This window comes from Mauremys mutica, chromosome 6 (assembly GCF_020497125.1).
Source record: "Mauremys mutica isolate MM-2020 ecotype Southern chromosome 6, ASM2049712v1, whole genome shotgun sequence".
Taxonomy (NCBI): domain Eukaryota; kingdom Metazoa; phylum Chordata; order Testudines; family Geoemydidae; genus Mauremys; species Mauremys mutica.
Genome location: NC_059077.1, coordinates 18,383,156 through 18,401,403, shown reverse-complemented (window position 1 = coordinate 18,401,403; position 18,248 = coordinate 18,383,156). Strand labels below are relative to the sequence as shown.

At 37.8% G+C, this 18,248-nt stretch overlaps 1 protein-coding gene across 3 annotated transcripts in view; it reads left to right on the top strand.

The window, feature by feature from the left end:
* Positions 1–18,248, top strand: part of TCF4 (transcription factor 4) — a 329,775-nt gene that overhangs the window by 264,722 nt on the left and 46,805 nt on the right. For all 3 annotated transcript variants that reach the window (XM_045020695.1, XM_045020697.1, XM_045020696.1), the window contains 3 exons: positions 10,461–10,566; positions 13,190–13,323; positions 17,900–18,032. In XM_045020695.1, coding sequence (XP_044876630.1) covers positions 10,461–10,566; positions 13,190–13,323; positions 17,900–18,032 — 373 coding nt within the window. The remainder of the gene's footprint in view (positions 1–10,460; positions 10,567–13,189; positions 13,324–17,899; positions 18,033–18,248) is intronic.

The window sequence follows — 18,248 nt, the reverse complement described above, 5'->3', positions numbered from 1 at the left end:
TAGGCTGAAAAGTTAATGAGGAGTCTTGTTTGAAAATAGTGCTGTGAGCAACCTCATTCATACGAACTGAAAACAGAAAGCCATGACCAAAAAAGTTTAACTGCATCCAAAATGCAAATCACAGGGGTGGGGAATGAGACCTGAGCATCCAGTTACAGCAACTCAAGCAGAAAATGATGGTCAAATTCTTTATCCAATTCTTATTTTGAAGGTCAGTCTGTACCATATCCAAAACCAATAGCCATCATAAAAACTGGAGATCCGTCAAAGGGGAATTTTACAAGAAGAGGGGCTCTCCTGCAGAGAGAAACTTCTGCAGTGGATGTTTATTACTTTCTCAGGTATTTGCTTAAGAGAGTTTTTCTTTTTGTATGAGGCTGACATCTGCTAGTGCAGCCCAGATCATTTCGATGAGTAGGTTTATTCTTTTTGACTGTCCTGATAGCCATTACATTATGCCATTTAGTAAGGTTATTATAATTTAATAAATGTTCTCTTTTGAAATCTTCATTTTAAGGGAGTTTCACCAGGTATTAGGATCTGTAGACTGACAGGTTATTCTGTTCTCAAATGTTTCCTTATATCAGGTGTATTTGAAGTGGATTTCACTGTATCCAGAAATATGCAGCCTTAAATCAATTCTGTATTTTACAGCTTGCACTTCACGTTTGAGCTTGGCACGCAAAGCAATATATTTTGTTTAATTTATCATCCTATGTGAAGGACAGACTGATGGCTTGCTGTGTTTTGCCTTGTGTTGACGCCAGAGTTATCATTGCCATAGCATCATTGAGGGGAAGCCCTTAGCCACAACTGGGAAACAAGGATTGCTTTTCTCTGTACAACTCCTGAGCAGAAAATGTTGAGAGGTATTTTAGTGTGAGAGAAGAATGAGAGTTCTCTGGCAATAGTACAACCAAGGCTTGAGAATGGAAAAAAGGGAGTTAAATTTATATGGGGAAAATGATGGCCAAGGTTGAAGGGGTATTTGAAAACCTTATGATTTCTGCTCAGACGTAGTTTCTAAACACCTGCTCCTGGCTGTCAGCAAAAAGTCTGATGAAAAGGACTTGCACAGGGATTTGGGGGGCAACAGCCAACACAGTAAAAGGTGTAGTAATTTGTACTTACATAGCATCGTTCATTTGGGGATCTCAAAGCCCTTTACAAATGTGCTGGTACTGTTATGCCATTGTTTACAGATGACGATGCCAGGGCATAGAGAGGTTAAGTCACTTGCCTGTGGTCACACAGTGAGTTAATGAGAGAGTCAGGTACAGAACCCATGATGTCTGATTTCCGATCTCTGTTCAAACATTAGACCACACTGTATACTTCCTTAAACGATAGTGTTGTAGGATACGAATTAACTGCCTTTTACTTGCTTTTGTATTTCCCAAGGCTGCACATTCTTTTTTAGTAAACTCTCCAGTTGTACAATTCTTTTCTTCTACCATGCTGAAGTTTTTTTTTACATAGCATCATCCTGTATATACCATGGACTTTTCCCCAAGTACCCATTTGTCTTTGGAGTGGTCTGCAGTGACAGTATTTCAACACTACATGGTCAGTCCTAGCCCCTCATCATAAGGAGGCAGTCTTTTCAAAAGACAGATAAACCTTTCTACTGATATTTCAGTCTCTGGAAGCTCACCTAATTCCTACTTAGCATTTTTCACCTGATCAATAATAGCAGAATTTGAATAAGAAACTTTCAAATGTAATAGACTTCGTGTGTTAGGTCCCTCACATGAGTCAGTTTAGTGGAAAAAAAAGAAAACATTTTGAAACATTTAGTTTACCGCTGTAATTAGTATTAATAAATTAACTAATAACTAACCTTATAGCTGCTGTAACATATTCTAGAGATGTTCATCCTATTCATTTTTGGATGTCATGAATTTTGGTTATTTTCAGAATGTTTCCCCAATGGTATCATTCAGAAGAACTCTCCTACACAAAAGGGCTCCTTGGACACATACGCTGTAATGTTGTCTAAGGTCATGATAGTGGTCATGTGATCACCAGAGTTCTTCCCCTCCTAAGACCATCATTCCGTTATCATACATTGAATTCAGTTTGCTCCCCTCCATCTTTTATTGATCCAGATCTGAAATTTCACTGCATTTCACTAATATTAATCTAGACGTTTTGTTTTTGCTATTTCAAAAAGAATAATAGGTTATCTAGAGTTGAGGGAATGAATAGAATCATAGGACTGGAAGGGACCTCGAGAGGCCATCTAGTCTAGTCCCCTGCACGCATGGCAGGACTAAGTATTATCTAGACCATCCCTGACAGGTGTTTATCTAACCTGCTCTTAAAAATCTCCAATGATGGAGATTCCACAACCTCCCTAGGCAATTTATTCCAGTGCTTAACTACCCTGACAGTTAGGAAGTTTTTCCTAATGTCCAGCCTAAACCTCTTTTGCTGCAATTTAAGCCCATTGCTTCTTGTCCTATCCTCAGAGGTTAAGAAGAACAATTCTTCTCCCTCTTCCTTGTAACAACCTTTTAACGACAAGCTGTTATCCTGTCCCCTCTTAGTCTTCTCTTTTCCAGACTAAACAAACCCAATTTTTTAAATCTTCCCTCATATTTTCTATACCTTTAATCGTTTTTGTTGCTCTTCTTTGGACTTTATACAATTTTCCACATCTTCCCTGAACTGTGGCGCCTAAACATCCAGTGTCCCTTTCTAGCCTTACTAATCAGTTCTTTTCACTAACCTTAAGGCAGTGAGTTTCCCAGAAAATTAAAGGAGAAGGAGAAAAGAACATTTGGAATTTCCAGGCTGGCTTCCAAAATTTAACATCATGTGATAATTCTTTCATTATGTCACATTACATAGTGCCTTCTTCAGAACTTTCCCATCATGACACAAATCATTTTTTAATTCAGAATGTCATGTGTTAAAATATTTGGATCTATAATGTATTTTCTGTGAACTCAGCAAACCAACTGTACACATCTGTAGTTCCACAATCATCCTATTCTACTACAAGTTAGGCCTGTTTTTCTTTCAAAATTTTGGATTGGGTTATTGAGCTGATTTTTGTTTTTCAATAATTATTCAGTATAATGTATGTGCCTCTTTAGATAATGACATAGAAACGATTGCTATTTGAAAAATTTATCTGGCAAACTTTTATGGGTGGATAAATCTGAAAAAAGATACCAAGGTTTCTGAGATTTTTAAAATTGATATTGTGTGTGGGGGATATTGGAAGAATGGCAGGGGAGATGCAGGCTACTTAGAATATTCCATATTCACACAAGTTAGTCATCTCCATTCACTTTCTTTCCTGTTGAAAATACTGCGTCCCTATGATATAATGAAAAGCAAATCCGTAGCCGTCTTCACCTTCTAGTGTCAGGGAGCATGCATCTTTGCTCTTAACTAGTATCATGATGTCAAGTTGAAGGATGAAAAGCAAAGGCTGGAAATCAGTAGTGTTTTAAAGGCCTGACAATATAATGGGTGTTTTGTTTGAGTAAATGTTGCCAGATCAGGCTCCCTTTCAGTAAATACAGGATAAGGACAGCTCTCTGTAAGATCTTGAACTCTGCTAGTTCAGCCAGGCACAGCAAAATCTGGGTTACTTTATATGAATCCAGTGGCTTTCGCTTTGTAAAACTATACAAATCTGTCTGACAATGGTCATTCACACCCATTTTCCCAGTTTCATGACATTTTGTAAGCTAGTATTTATTTTGGATATTTTCCCATCACTGCCCTACATAAAAATCTTTCTGCCCTCCTCTCCTCCTTTGAGTATTTTTGTGTCCTTCACCCCTTAACTAGCAAAACCAGCCTTTCACATGCAGAAGTTGCCAGCTTGGCATTTACCAAAGTTTTACTCATTGTTTTTGCACAAGCCCTGTGAAAAGTGAAAAATCCCATGTTTCCCATGCTAAGAAAAATGTTTTGACCCCGCTTATTTCTGATCATTGCCCTGGTGAGTTTCCTATATTAAAAACTGGTTAATGTTGGGATGTCAAATCTGGAAGATGAAATGTGTCTGTTTCTATAATACCTGTTGGATGAGCGATTTTTCCAAGCAAGTACAAATCTAGGATACATGAAAGCTTGACTGTACCGGTGAAGATGTGTTGAGAAACACTGGCATATGGTTTTCTCTAAATCTGCTTAGAGTGCTAATGTCATGAATTTTGGTTATTTTCAGAATGTTTCCCCAATGGTATCATTCAGAAGGACTCTCCTACACAAAAGGGCTCCTTGGACATATACGCTGTAATGTTGTCTAAGGTCCAGTGAGGTGAGCTCTATGGTGGAGATGTTCCAATGCATAAATGGCAGGTGCCTAACACACATTGACTTTCAGTGGGAGTTGAGCACATAACTACAGTTTGTGCCTTTGAAAAACATCCTACTTGTAACTAGGAAATCTTTGGTCCTCTGGCAGTATATTCTGGATTTTTTTTTTTTTTTTTGGTCTGGCTCTTTGCACTTTCTGTGTAAAATTGTCTGTTTGTCACCAAAAAGCATGGTGGGTGCCCATGGCAGAGTAGTAGCTAGAGTATTAGTTGTATGCAGTCAGGCTGAAATTCAGTTTCATGTAAGCCTACTGTCGAAGGGGAGCTTAGTGCAGGCTTGAAAGGGAAGCAGAGTCCTGGCCATGATCTATATTTATATAGGGCCAACTGCCATGCCACACAGGCAGTTGTCTCCCCTGCAAAAAGTGGCCATGGAAGAGCTGTAAAGCTCACCCAACACCATGTCAGTGGTTTGGGATAATGAATTTAGTCCCTCAATTCACTCTTTACTCAGGTTTTGTTTGTGGGTTCAAGAAAGATTAAATTCACCCTCCATCTGTTAGATGCTTATAGGTACCATCTTTAATCCTGGTTATGGAGCCAACTCCCAAATGGACTTGCAGTAGGACAAATGGAACGAGAAAAAAGGAAAGTTTCATCTGGTCCAAATTTGAAAGAATTATATGTTGGCACATATTCAGATATGGTCAAGTTGCTAAGGTGGCTGGCAGAGGGCATTTCTGTGATGCACCATCTCAAAAGTAATAGCAGATGTACAGAGTCTGTAACTTAGTGCCAAGACCAGGAGAAATACAGGTGTTCAAATAAAGTAATGGTTGAAGCTTTAGGCCAGGAAGCATAGTAAAGATCAACTTTAGAAGTAACTTAAATGCTACTACCAGCACCATAGTGGGTCAGGTTAAATTTACTATTAGTTTTAATCACAATGATTTTCGAAAATGCATAAAAAGTCCTGTGGAGCATGACTTTTAGTCTACACAGTAATATCTAAGCCTGCTTGTTTAATTGAACTGAATTTATTTTTGAATTAAAGAGATTTGAGAATTGTTCTGTGGTTCAGATAAAGGTGGATGTACTACCTGGCTACATATGAATTTGTATATGCTGCATGTATACATTATATTGTGTACGTACATGTCTGTGTATATATGTATATATTTCATCTACGCATGTGTATCTATAGTATACTTATATATTCAGAGATAATATACTAATTATTTTGTTCAGCTACTTATATGTACATATCATGGTGTTGGACACAGTATTGTTGGTAAAATTTTCAAAACCAGCTAAAGGCTTGTCTACCTGGTGGGGTAATGTATACTGTGGGGTTGCAATTTCTAAAGGGCACCAATGTGTAGCTCATTAGTTGGTCCATGAAGATCCTGCTGATGCTCACTGAAGGTTCCCTGGTGTGCATAAATGTAATGCTCAGGAACCTTCAGTGAGCACCAGCAGGATCTACATGGACCAATTAATGAGCTACGCGTTAGTGCCCTTTAGAAATCACATTTTCTTAGTGTGCATTACCCCACCATGTAGACAAGCCCTAAGTGAAAATTCTACCCAGAAGTTTCACCTACAAAACCTGGAGTTGTGGGCAAAAAGAATCCATCAGCATAAGGAGTTGGTCAACTTGTGTGCACAAATGGGATTTTGCAGGGGGGTTTTGTGGTTGCAATTTGTGCACCCACATTTAGAAATTTGACTTTGTAGTTTTGTGATTTGTATTGTTAGCAAATGATGAAGTGAATCACAGGCACAAATTAGTGAATAAGTCAATCAAATGAGTGTGTGTGTATGTGTATATATATATTCATTTCCCTCAGGAGCCTTTGATAATACATTTACAATGCAGTACTTTTCATCTTTATTAAAGAAGACTCATGTGAATCTGTTGCTTCTGCTTTAACTTTTTTAAAATAAAGCTACATCTTTGAAATGTAGTTTGAAATAATTATCGGCATGAGCAGATGAGCCAAGACAAGGAGATGGGAGGGGGGGGAAAAGGTGGAATACACGTGGAGCATTTTGTTTTAACATATCTTCGTTCTATTTTTAAATACACTAAAAAAGAGATATTTATTAATGTCATTTTTATAAAATCAATTTTGTAAACATACATATTGGACCAAATTCAGAGCTGATGTGTAAAGTGGTGTATGGTACATGTGGAGAAGTGAGTCCAAGGAAGTCAAGTGAATCCACTTTGAACTTTGGCAGGTGTAAATTACAGTGGAAACAGGAGTATGTGTTTAGTTGTATTTCATACCACACTCCTCTTGTGCAGTGCTACTCATTTACACCACTTTATACACTGCCTCTGAATTTGGTGCAGTAACATTTTTTGCCATTTCATGGCTTTGAGTTTCATGGTGTATTGTAAAACTTCCAATAACAGGAAATCTTCAGGTCTTCTGTTGCCTAAGGTTCACACAAAACACATCAGATTTACAAGACCACATGTGTTGGAAGAACTTTCTAAATTTAGGTTCTTGTGCTGGTTCCCTCAACCCCCAGTTCTGTGGTGTTTTGCTTTCCTACTCCATTCCATTTGATGCACTGGCAGCCTCAGAGGTCAGATCAGGATTTAGCAAGTTTTACTTTGTTGCTGCCGGCACACAGAGAAGAACACAAGGGAAGCAGCGAAGGTAGGTCAGCAGAGAAGGGGAGGTCATGAGAGGTGCTGGAAAGGGAGGAACATAAGAAGGGGAACAATGAGGTGGGGAAGCTGGGAAGCCAGAACTAATAAAATGGAGGAAGAAGAGATGTGAAAATATCTGATTGGTAAAGAGGCTTCCACTTTAGATTATAGTTAATTCTTCAGGATGCTTCTCCCTGCAAGTTAAGGTACAATATGTGATATATACAAAATGTTCTAAAATAGAAATGAAATTGCATTTGATTTTACTATAAAAAGTATAAAATACTTCATCTTGATTTGTTTCTTCCCTGAAAACTGTGCTAACCTCTGGCATAGAGATCTTTGGCTTTAAATGTGGGGCTATTTTCCTAGCAGACTTTAGTCCACCAATTAGGGGGGAAATGGCACCTTTTAATTGCAGCAGATCAATCTTTTATCTCTTACTAGCAGAGATAAAAATAGTCCACTCTTTATAGATTGGTCTTTTGTTTACTTAAATACAAAGGGTTCCATGCTTACTGCTTCTGCAGAGCTGCATTGCTATCAATGTCCTCTCCTGAATAGTAACATTAAATTAGAGCTACAGTCAGTCGGAAGGTCAAGGAGTAACACAAAGATGACAAGGCAGGTAAGGGAGTTACAAGGAGAAAGCTCCTCTTTTTCAAAGGTCAGCTTGGGCCAGAGTAGCTAGCTGATAGCTGTTTAGTAGGTTATGTGAAAGCAGTTAGTGGTCCTATTCCAGTTCCTAACTGGCCTACTTGTTCACAGATTCAGCAGAAAAGCCACAGACTGAATAAGCGTGAAACTGAACGGCGAGACTGGTGCTTCCAGGTCAGCATTGAAGCATGTTGGCAAGGCAGTGTGAGGAAGTGTGCAGTGTCCCTCCCATGTTCAGTGGCTAGATGCGTTCAGACTCCAGAACTGTTCGTCTAGCACCTTTCATGAGCACGACATTCACAAAAGGAAAGATTTTTAAAAATCCAGTAGCCCCCCCCCCCTTTAAAATAAGTAAAGTCAAAGATGTAGGAAAAAGTTGTAGAGCGATGTAACTGGATGGGTGGAGGGAGATAGGCATTGAAGCAGCTATTTCAAACTGTAAAGAATCTTTATATAACATTACTTACATCTTTATCTGGTTCCCACATGTACTCGTAATTTAAGAAACCATCCTACTGTTAACCCCACCTGCTTTAAAAAAAGCAACAGAACAATGTTAATGTACTGTAAAATGAACACCATTTAAAAACTTGAGTATTAATCACACACAGTAGTTAAATATATCATAGTATTTGTAGGATAATGAAAGTTATAGTAAAGATAAATACCACAATGCAGTACACCTCAATTTTAATATTAATCACTCTATGATTCGTTGCTTATTTTTTAAAAAATGTAGCTATATAAGCCTTCTCCAGTATATGTGTTTTCAGTCAGTATACACTGATTAAAGGTTACATTGTTTAAAGGTGTGAGAAGTCTCTAAAGAGTGTATAAGTTGAATGACCAGTAAACTCCCTTCTGTGTTATTTCTTCTTTCTGACATTTATATTATATTACTGTGCTACCATATAGTAGTAATATTGTAGTATATCGTCTGTTATTCCTCCTTCAGATCTGTCTTTAACCTTAGACAGTTGTTTTAGCATTAAATTTGACATCAAGGACTTCTAAAAATCCCTGTCATCTCTTTATTATCACTCTCTAATACTATCAACAAGGATACATTAAGCAGTTCCAAGGGAAATGATTTTTGGCTATTGCTGACAGGCCTTTGGTCTAGATTTGTTTGTGCTCTTCTGTTTGGAGTCTTACTCTTTCCTTTTGCCTTTACTAGAAGTCTTCAAACAAATATTACTGTGTTCTGATTCTGTGACTGGCACTTTGCTTACAGTAAGCTGAATGAAACTACATAAGTAGCATCTGGATATTAAATACCTTTCTGTTTCTCATGATTCTGCTAGGCGCTGAGTGCCCTAAATTTATGTCAGTAGGAGCTGAGGGTCCCCAATACCGTGAAGACTTTAATTGGAGGGGAGGGGGGAACTGACGTGCATATAGAGTTTATCTTTTAATTTTATTGTTTAGTGCACTGTACACCTTACATAAAGACTCTACAGGATAGTTTGAAAATGTGTGTAAAAAATTTCAACAAATCTTTGTATTTTCACGTGTTTGCATGCATCTTATTTAAATACATACGTACAGGAAAACTTCTTGCAGAAGTGCTTAGAGCCTGATTCTGCCAACCTTACTCAGGTAGAGTAGTACCTTACACATCAGGTAGCCTTGCTGAAATCAACAGGACAACTTTCAGAATAAGTTACTCAGCATAAAGGTGGCTCTTAGTTTTCTGTTTATTTTGTTGAGAGAAATCATTTGATTTCTCTTGTAATGTTTGTGAGATGCAGAGGAGCATAGATTGGATTTTTTTCTAACATTGCTTGCAGTTGTATTTTATTGGTGGATTTCTCTTTTCCTTTGCTGTGACCTGTGAATGTCAGAGTAGGCTGTCTGCCAATTTTGTGATCTGCTGCCTGCTTCAAAATGGAGGCAGGAAGGTATCCATTTTCATCAAGAAGATGACAGTGTTTCAGTCTTCCTGACCATCTGGAGAGAGGAACTTTTTAATCAGAAACAAAAAATTGAGGATTTAATATACATATATAATATATAAATTTAGCAAAAGAAAACTCAAAGTTAAACTATACCTTCTGAGTGCAGACTTTTTTTCTTTTATGTTGTTCTGGTTAACACAACAAGAAAATACAAGAACTATTTTTGTAAAACACTAGTTACAGAACTCTCTGGTGTATTAGTAAACAAATGTAAGTAAATTAGTTTTTTGGCACACATACTAAGTTTATTGCACACACAAATATAATATAAAAAAGAAGGTTTTTTCCCCCGATGCACACACATGCTGTGTTGGTGGTCTTGTGTAGATACAGGTTTTTAATAGTGCTTTCAAGCTGCTCTGCAAAGACCTAGTAACATGGGAATTTAATATCCCAAGATATGTTTATAATTTTCAGTGCCCTTGATAGTGCTGTTTTCTAAATTTCATTTTAGCGTTTAGGGAACAAAGAGTTTGACTTCTCCACACTGCTTTCATTTTTGTCCTTAAATGTGTGAAAGCTGGGTACTTTCATATAATAAATCAGTATTGTTTCATGTTCTCAATTCTTTCAAGCTCCGTAAGATACCAGGTCCAACATATGTTTGTTGTAGAGTATATTTACAGCTAGAAATAGTTTGACAAACACCTCACAAATATTATTGTCTAAGGCTGGAAAATGTCATACCTACATTTCTTTTTAAGCTTAAAATTTATTTTCTTTTCACACAAATACTGAGATTTTTGTATTCCAAAAGAAGTATTGGGTAATGTTAGGAACTGATTTAGACTGAACAAGGTAAATATTCAGTATTTAATTCTTGCTTCTTTTTTAAAGCAACATGCCTTGAAATATTTCAGTCATTGCTGAAGGCATACTAAATTAATCCTTTTTCCTTAGGTTTATGCCCCGTCAGCAAGCACTGCTGACTACAATAGGGATTCACCAGGTTATCCATCCTCAAAACCAGCAGCCAGCACTTTTCCTAGCTCCTTCTTCATGCAAGGTAAGATGCTACTTTCAAAGAGAAATATATTGTGCATACATTTCATGTATATATTTATTGACATACGTGTATTAGAGACATCATGGAATATCATCCTGTGTGCTGTTATGTTATCATTAAAATGAAGACCATTATGGCTATGAGCATCTTGTTTGATCCTGTAATGAAATATAATGAAATAACTTATTAGATTCTTATCATTTGAATTACTTTAGGCTTTCTTTTCAAAGAGTTTGTGTACATGCATATATGTTATACATTTATTAAATGCTCATAATATGCATGAGTACTTTGTGTATAAATCTGTGTCTGTGTATGAGGGAGAGAATTTATAAAGTGTATAATATTTACAGTACACACCATAAAGTGTGTGTATATAATATATACTCTGTATTATAGCAACTTCTAAATCTGTTTTTAAATTAACTACATAGTGTCTCTCATTTTAAAATGTTGTATATTGATAATGTATTTCTTGCAATTATTCATACTTATTACCCATTGAAATAAAGTTTCAAGTAACTTATTAGTTAGAAGTCCTGGAGTGAGTCAATGAAACAATCTATTTAGAAGTGTAGGACCCACATTTTCCCCTACTTAGGGAATGATCAAAGAGCCTGAGAACCACATTCAGGCCATGATCCTGTAAACAAATATGCATCTGCGTAACTTGATGCACATCTTGATATCTTCTCAGCTATTTTCTGCTAAGCATGTGCAGAAGTGTTTGTGGAAATGGGACTCTGATTTCCTGGGGTCCCTCCTCTGCATCCAAAAAAAAATCTGATTCCATCTCACATCACTTTTAATATGGCACATGGAGAGTACAGGTCAATACTTCACTTCCACTGAGTGAGTAGACTAAGCCACTGTGATCAGAAAGGAGTATTTCATTTGTTTATATTATAGATAGGGAACATAAAAGTAAGGATGTTCGTATCTGGGATTTTGGTTTTGTCCTATCACCAGGGATGCTGGAACAATTTGTATATTGGGAGTACTGAGAGCCATTGAACCAAACTGTAAATCCTGTATATAATGGAAACCACTTCAAGCCGGGGGTGGGGCAGCACTCCTATAGCTATTGCTATGTTTTACATTTAGTTTTGGGGTCAGGAAAAGAGGTAGAAGCCTAGCAGAGTAGCTGTGCAGCAAGCACAGCAGGAAATTGGAGTAGATGTAGCCCCCTGACAGGCTAAGTTGTTGCCTTAAGATTAGGAAAAGAGCATTCATACCATCAGGCTTGGATCTCAGCTGTTTATGGAGTCAAAGGTTTGTAGGCTGCTCCACCACATCTGACTGTTAGAAGCAACAAGTCACCATATCAGATGCTGCTCTTTCTACTTCCCAAACTCACTTGTTTCTGCCTTATACCTGTGTACTCCCAGCAGGGGATTTAATGCAGCCCTCTCAATCAGTGATAGTGCAGTGGTTCTGTATTACCCCTCAAGAGAGAGAGACCATTACAAAGGGAGACAGGGATAAGAGAACATTCCATCAGTTCCCTGGAAGATGATTGGTTTGTGCTGCAAAGACCTATGCCCTCTCCCTTGTTGAACCAGAAAATGAGGGCATGGGCTGTAAACAATGAACCTGTGATCTCAAATTTAAATTGTGAAAATTCACAGAACAACCAATTATAGAATTGAATAAAGGGGAAACCAAAAGAGTTCTATACAAATTAAGCATTTGTAGAAACTAATAGAGAATGGTAACCTTTCTCTAATTTTTTTAACGATCTGTTAGAGATTTATGTTAGTGATATAAATCTCTGCTAAATTGGGATTCAGAACACCTATGAAAAGGTTATTATGCTTTGTTAAATGTTATGGGACTGTTCCATTAAGGAACAAAAAACCTTGATCATTATAGATTTACTCCCAAGGATCTAGTTAAATGTAAAAAGTGTGGTTAAGTAGGCTAGGCACCCCTTTAAGTGCTTGACTTGATTTAGGGGATAACTTCTGAAAGTCAGAGATGCAGCCTGTATCTCATTGTATCACAACTGTGTCACCCAGAAGGCATAGGAATGTTTGGTGTAGAAATACAAAATGGCTTGTGTATTTGCAGAGGAAGTAATACCTCTCTAAGAACCAAAACCTCTTAATGACACACCAAATCACCTGCGTGCAGGAAGTGTCATCATTCAAAGGTTGTACACTCTAAATTCAGATTTAAACCCTCATAGTTCATTTTATTTTGAAGCTCATATTTTGTCCCAGCTGAAATTTGTAGTAACTTGAAGTATATGTATTTAAGCTTGTGATAAAATGGCAGGATTAAAACTTTAGAGAAACTTTTAGCATCAGTTATGTGACTGACCTGAAATGATTCAAGATGATACTGTTGTTCGCTGTTGCTCAGTTCAGCTTAATTTTTTATTAAGAGCATGCTTTTATGTTAAATTTGTGTAGCCCTTAGGAGACAAAAAGACAATATACAGCACTCCTTTTATGGCTGCTGTCTTGTAATGTAAGCAATTAACCGACACAATGATACATTGCATATGCATCAAGCCCCATTAGGACAGTTATTTTAAAGTTTACAGGAAAACAAAACAAAACAATTATATAACCTAGATTTATGGCCTTCAGAGAAGCCACATTTTCTTTCTTTTCTACAGATGGTCATCACAGCAGTGACCCATGGAGCTCCTCCAGTGGGATGAATCAGCCTGGTTATGGAGGAATGTTGGGCAATTCTTCTCATATTCCACAGTCTAGCAGCTACTGCAGCCTGCATCCACATGACCGTTTGGTAAGTTAATCTTCTAATGCATATGAGTACATGTATGGAGAGAGAGAATACATAACGGCATGATGTGGGACAAAGGGTTTATTGATACTCATTTGGGATGACCTGTATAAGTCACTCATAGCTTTGCCACCTGAGAAGAAAGTGCCCATACCAAGCTCATGTCATTAAGATGTTTTTATTGACCCACAGTGTAATCTCATATTTTACAAAATAAGTATCTCAGAAGTGGTGGATTATACATTCCTCCATCTTAGTTATCATTGTGCAAACCTCTAAAATTACCTAAAATCGTTTTTTTGTGGAAACGTTTTCTATTATAAGGTCTTATGTACCTATCAGCACTTGAAGCATATAACTTCCATCATTGGAAAATTGGCAGCCAATCTTCCTATCAGGTAGTATAAAACTCCTGGTTCTATCCCTGAAGAATCATAAGATATCAGAACTTTACACTGTCCGTTCTACTCGATATACCAACATAATTCTGGAGAGGAAGTCAGGGTAGAGGATTAGGAAGAAGGACGTCGTTTCTCATAGATTGTTCCTTTAGTTTAAGTCTCAGTGGAAATTAATTACCTAGTGAAATGAGCATAGTTTCATATTTATCACATGGACATCACTACACATGAGATTTGGACACATGTATGCACATTATTATATATATTACATTTTCCTCAACTTCCTTTGTATTTCTGAGTTTTTAGATAACTCGGTCTATTCCTTATTTTGCAAAAATATTTTTAAATATTTCAATAAAGATTAGTGGAACACCATGCTATTCCTTCATTGCCTAGTCAATACAGAAGCAGTTTGGTAGGACTAATTCAGACTGTGATATTTGATTGGACCAAAAAGAGAACTGCACAGACACTGTGCACAGCTTTGGGAGTATTCCCCTAACATCATTGCTGAGCTGATGCTGTGCACAAACAACAGAATCCTGTCGACTCCCACTGCATTAGAAACACAAGGGAAAGTATACTAGGCAAAGCGAAATGATAAGACTGGTGAAGAGAGATGCTTTTCCCCCCAAAACTCGTAAATTATTTGAGCTACAGAGAGAGAAACTTTTTTTCTAATTTATTTCCATGTGACCATCATAGGTTCAACTGAGACACATTATTGAGTTTAGATTCAGATTTTACTTATCAGAGACTATGAAAAAGGAGCCAAGGATACTGAAAAGATAGATATTGTTTTTAGGTGAACTAGGCTAAATTTTGGAGGAGTTTGGCTGTCCATAAAACTTAACATAGACTTCTTTTTAGCTAGAAAATGGTATACTTCTTATTGTAACTGAATTATCTTTAGGGGGAAAAAACATAGGTTTAAAATACAGGTTTGTGAATTTAGTTTTGTGAACTGAAAAAAATAGTTCAAGAAGTTCACAAAACATCAAACTTCACAAGGTTAATAAATCCCTAGTTACAACCAATATAAAATAGCAGCTCAGACACATCTATTTAATGTGCATAATGTGGGCACCGAAACAACCCTAACTCTTCCCTGTCATGAAACAGTGAGGAAAAAAAAAATCGAATGTGTCTTTCAAAAAAAAAAAAACTGATCTGGGACCATGCGCTAATATTCGTTAATAATAAATGTATGGTTCTTGCATGGTGTCATTACATTACATAAGGTTGTTTGAATGGCCTTGTTTCTTTCAAGTTTAACCCTAACGTTAAATCTTTGTTTGATAAGGCTTGGCTTTGGGATAGTTACAATGTCTTTGGTAATGGTCTCTACTGTAAATCGATGATAAGTACTCTCAACCGTAACACCTTCCAAATGTAGTTTTTATCTGGGAATTACTATTTGGCCTAATTGTCAGAGGTGGTGAGCACCCAGGGCTAGATTCACTATGAAAATTATGAGTGGTGATACGCAGCCTTGCCAAGCATATCTTTTAGATGTCTAGAAAATCACTGTGATTCAGAAAGTATGAATTAGGCTTTCAGGCCCCTCATACGATAAATGGAAGATAGGAACCTCAAAATGAGAGTCACAAAAGCCAGCATCTTAGGTGACACCACACCTAAGCTAGCCAATGGGAGATACCAAAGAGAGGGTTTCTGTCTCAAGCCCTACTCTTCTTAGGAGATAAGTGCCTAAATCCAGACTGCAGGTTGGTGCCTCCCTCTACTTGGGATTCTCATCAGCAAACCTTCCATTGACACGTGGGACTCAAGTCGTTTTTGCAAGAAGCAGGCAGAGAAGAAGAGCAGTGACTTTTAGCTCAGTAGTTTGAACACTCACCAGGGATGTGGGAGGCCTTCAGTTCAAGTTCCCTCTTTGCCTGAGGTGGGAGAAGGCATTTGAACAGGACTCTACTACCTCTCAGGATATTCCCTCTCTTTGTCCTGTTGAAACTGCTCCACTCTGGATAAATTGGGGCAGCCCAGTAACCAGTCCCCCTGCTGCAGTAACTTTTAAAATTACGAATTCACAATTCTTGTGAGGGGCCTGAACCGGTAGGTGAGCTCTGAACATGCTTATAGTTGAGCCCTGCCGGGAGTTACACAGAGGAGAGCCTATTTTCCCATCGCTCTGGGTCTGAGGTGTCCAGATGTGTAGAGTGAAGCAGCAGTATGTGTGCGTGCTCAGAAGCAGAAACATAAAGCACCTAGGGAAAATTTACTGCAAAAATTTTGGTGTTGAGCTAGGTTAGGCACCTACAGTGTTCGGCGGCAGCTGAGCAGGGGCTTTGTGGATCCCAGTGGAGCATAATTCTGGGATTTAGGCACCTAAAGTGGCAGTTAGGAGCCTAAGTCCTTTTATCAGAGGGGTAGCCGGGTTAGTCTGGATCTGTAAAAAGCAACAAAGAGTCCTGTGGCACCTTAAAGACTAACAGATGTATTGGAGCATGAGCTTTCATGGGTGAATGCCCACTTTGTCAGACACATGTGAATCCTTTTGTGACTCTAGACCCCGGAGCTCCCATTGACATCAATGTGAGTTGCAGGTGCTCAGCACTTCAGAACCTTGGGTCCATATTATTTATTGTCCCGCTTCTCTATATGAGCAAGGTCTTCTGTGCATAAGGTAGCACGAGGGGAGGCATTGGTATTTTAATTGGTGCACTATATGATTTCTACTGGGACAAAAGTGGGAATTCAGCACCTTTAGTATATGCAAAGACTGTTGAGGAAAGCCAGAATAACTTCACTTCAAGCTGCACATATATGTAAAATCTCTTGAATTGTTAGTTAACTGGTGATACTGCAGTGCCAATACAGACAGCACAAATAAATAGTTGCTGTTTATTATTTCTATTTTCTCATGGATTATATTTTTTGTTTGTTTGTTTTAATAGTTGCTTAGAATGCAGAGTACAATTTCCTCATCAGATTACACACATTTTAAGGCAGATCCCATGTTTGTGCTAAAATATTTGATAGTATCCCTTTGATGTTTTCCCCCTGAGAAATGATAAAATCTTACTTGCTGATCATGAAGCACCATTTCTGTGTGGGTGTCATGGAACAGAACTCAGCAAGGGTCATGGCATTACTCAGATTTAGACTGTTACCCTAAACAATCACTGTTTACTGATTTGTGAGCAATGTGGCAAACTCTCTTAACCCATGTTAACTTCAGCCAGTTGGACTATGAGTTGCTATCCTAGGGTGGTTTATGTGTGAGTCAAAGCCTTAAATCTTTATTCAGACTTTACTCAGAAAAAACCCCTGTTAGACTCAATTGAAGTTCTGACTGCGTAAGGAATGTGGGTTTTGGCTATATAACTGCATGGTGTGCTTATGTCCTTATAACTTCGAGGTAGACAGAATCCAAGTATGTGGTACTTAAATATCAAAAGTACCGTAAAAGTAAGAGAATAATAAAAAATAGAGCCACAATTTTGTGGCCCAGATCCTATTTTTGGCCATCCTGTGCTTGGTGTAGGATCCCATATAGAGGTAGAGCACAAAGATGGCTTTATGCTACTTTTATATTCCCCTGATCCAGGAGTTGTTTTAATTTATTCCCAGCTCCCCCAGGAGCCACTGCAGCAACCAGGGATTACCGAGGCATAGTGATACCCTCTTTTTCTTAGGGCTTGTCTGCACATACAGACCACAAATAGACCTACCATCAATGCATCACCCATGGAGTCTTGGATACTTTGATTCACCAGCTTTATAGTGCATCTCCGAGCAGCAGGGGTAGACAATTTGGCTCATTAGATCAACTAGTCTATCCCGGTGATGGCTTGTTTCCATACAGAATATATTCTAATGCTTTGTCAGGTCTAGTTTTAAATATCACAAGGTAATGCGGATTCTATAACTTGCTTCAGGAGACTATTTCTCCAACTAATAGTTATCACTGTCACCAAGTTTTTCCTGATATGCAGCATACATTTTCTTTCTTAATTTCATCCTATAGTATCAGAGTTTATGAGCCTTACTGCATAGATATCTGAGTAGAAAAAATCACTCATTCCTTTATACACATGGCAACAAGACCTGCTCCTTTAGGTGAAATACTGTAACAATCCTGAATTAAGCGATCCAGACAGCCCGTCTTTCATGCTTTATTATTTAAATTGTTCCACTTTTTATACTTTCTGCTACAGAGCTACCCATCACACTCCTCAGCAGACATCAATTCCAGTCTTCCTCCGATGTCCACTTTCCACCGTAGTGGTACAAATCATTACAATGCTTCTTCCTGCACGCCACCTGCTAATGGAACAGACAGTATAATGGGTGAGTTGCAGAGATATCTCCATATGAATATGAATAAAGCATTGCTCTCCTGGCATCTCATCTGCTTTGGTGCAGTATATTGCTACTGAACCTTTCTGTTATAAGAATTTTTAAATTTTATTTCCTAATATATTCGATACTTTAGAAGAAAACTTTCTTCCAATATGTGTCCAGAAAGATTATAAATATAATAGAAATAGGATTTAAATAAATATA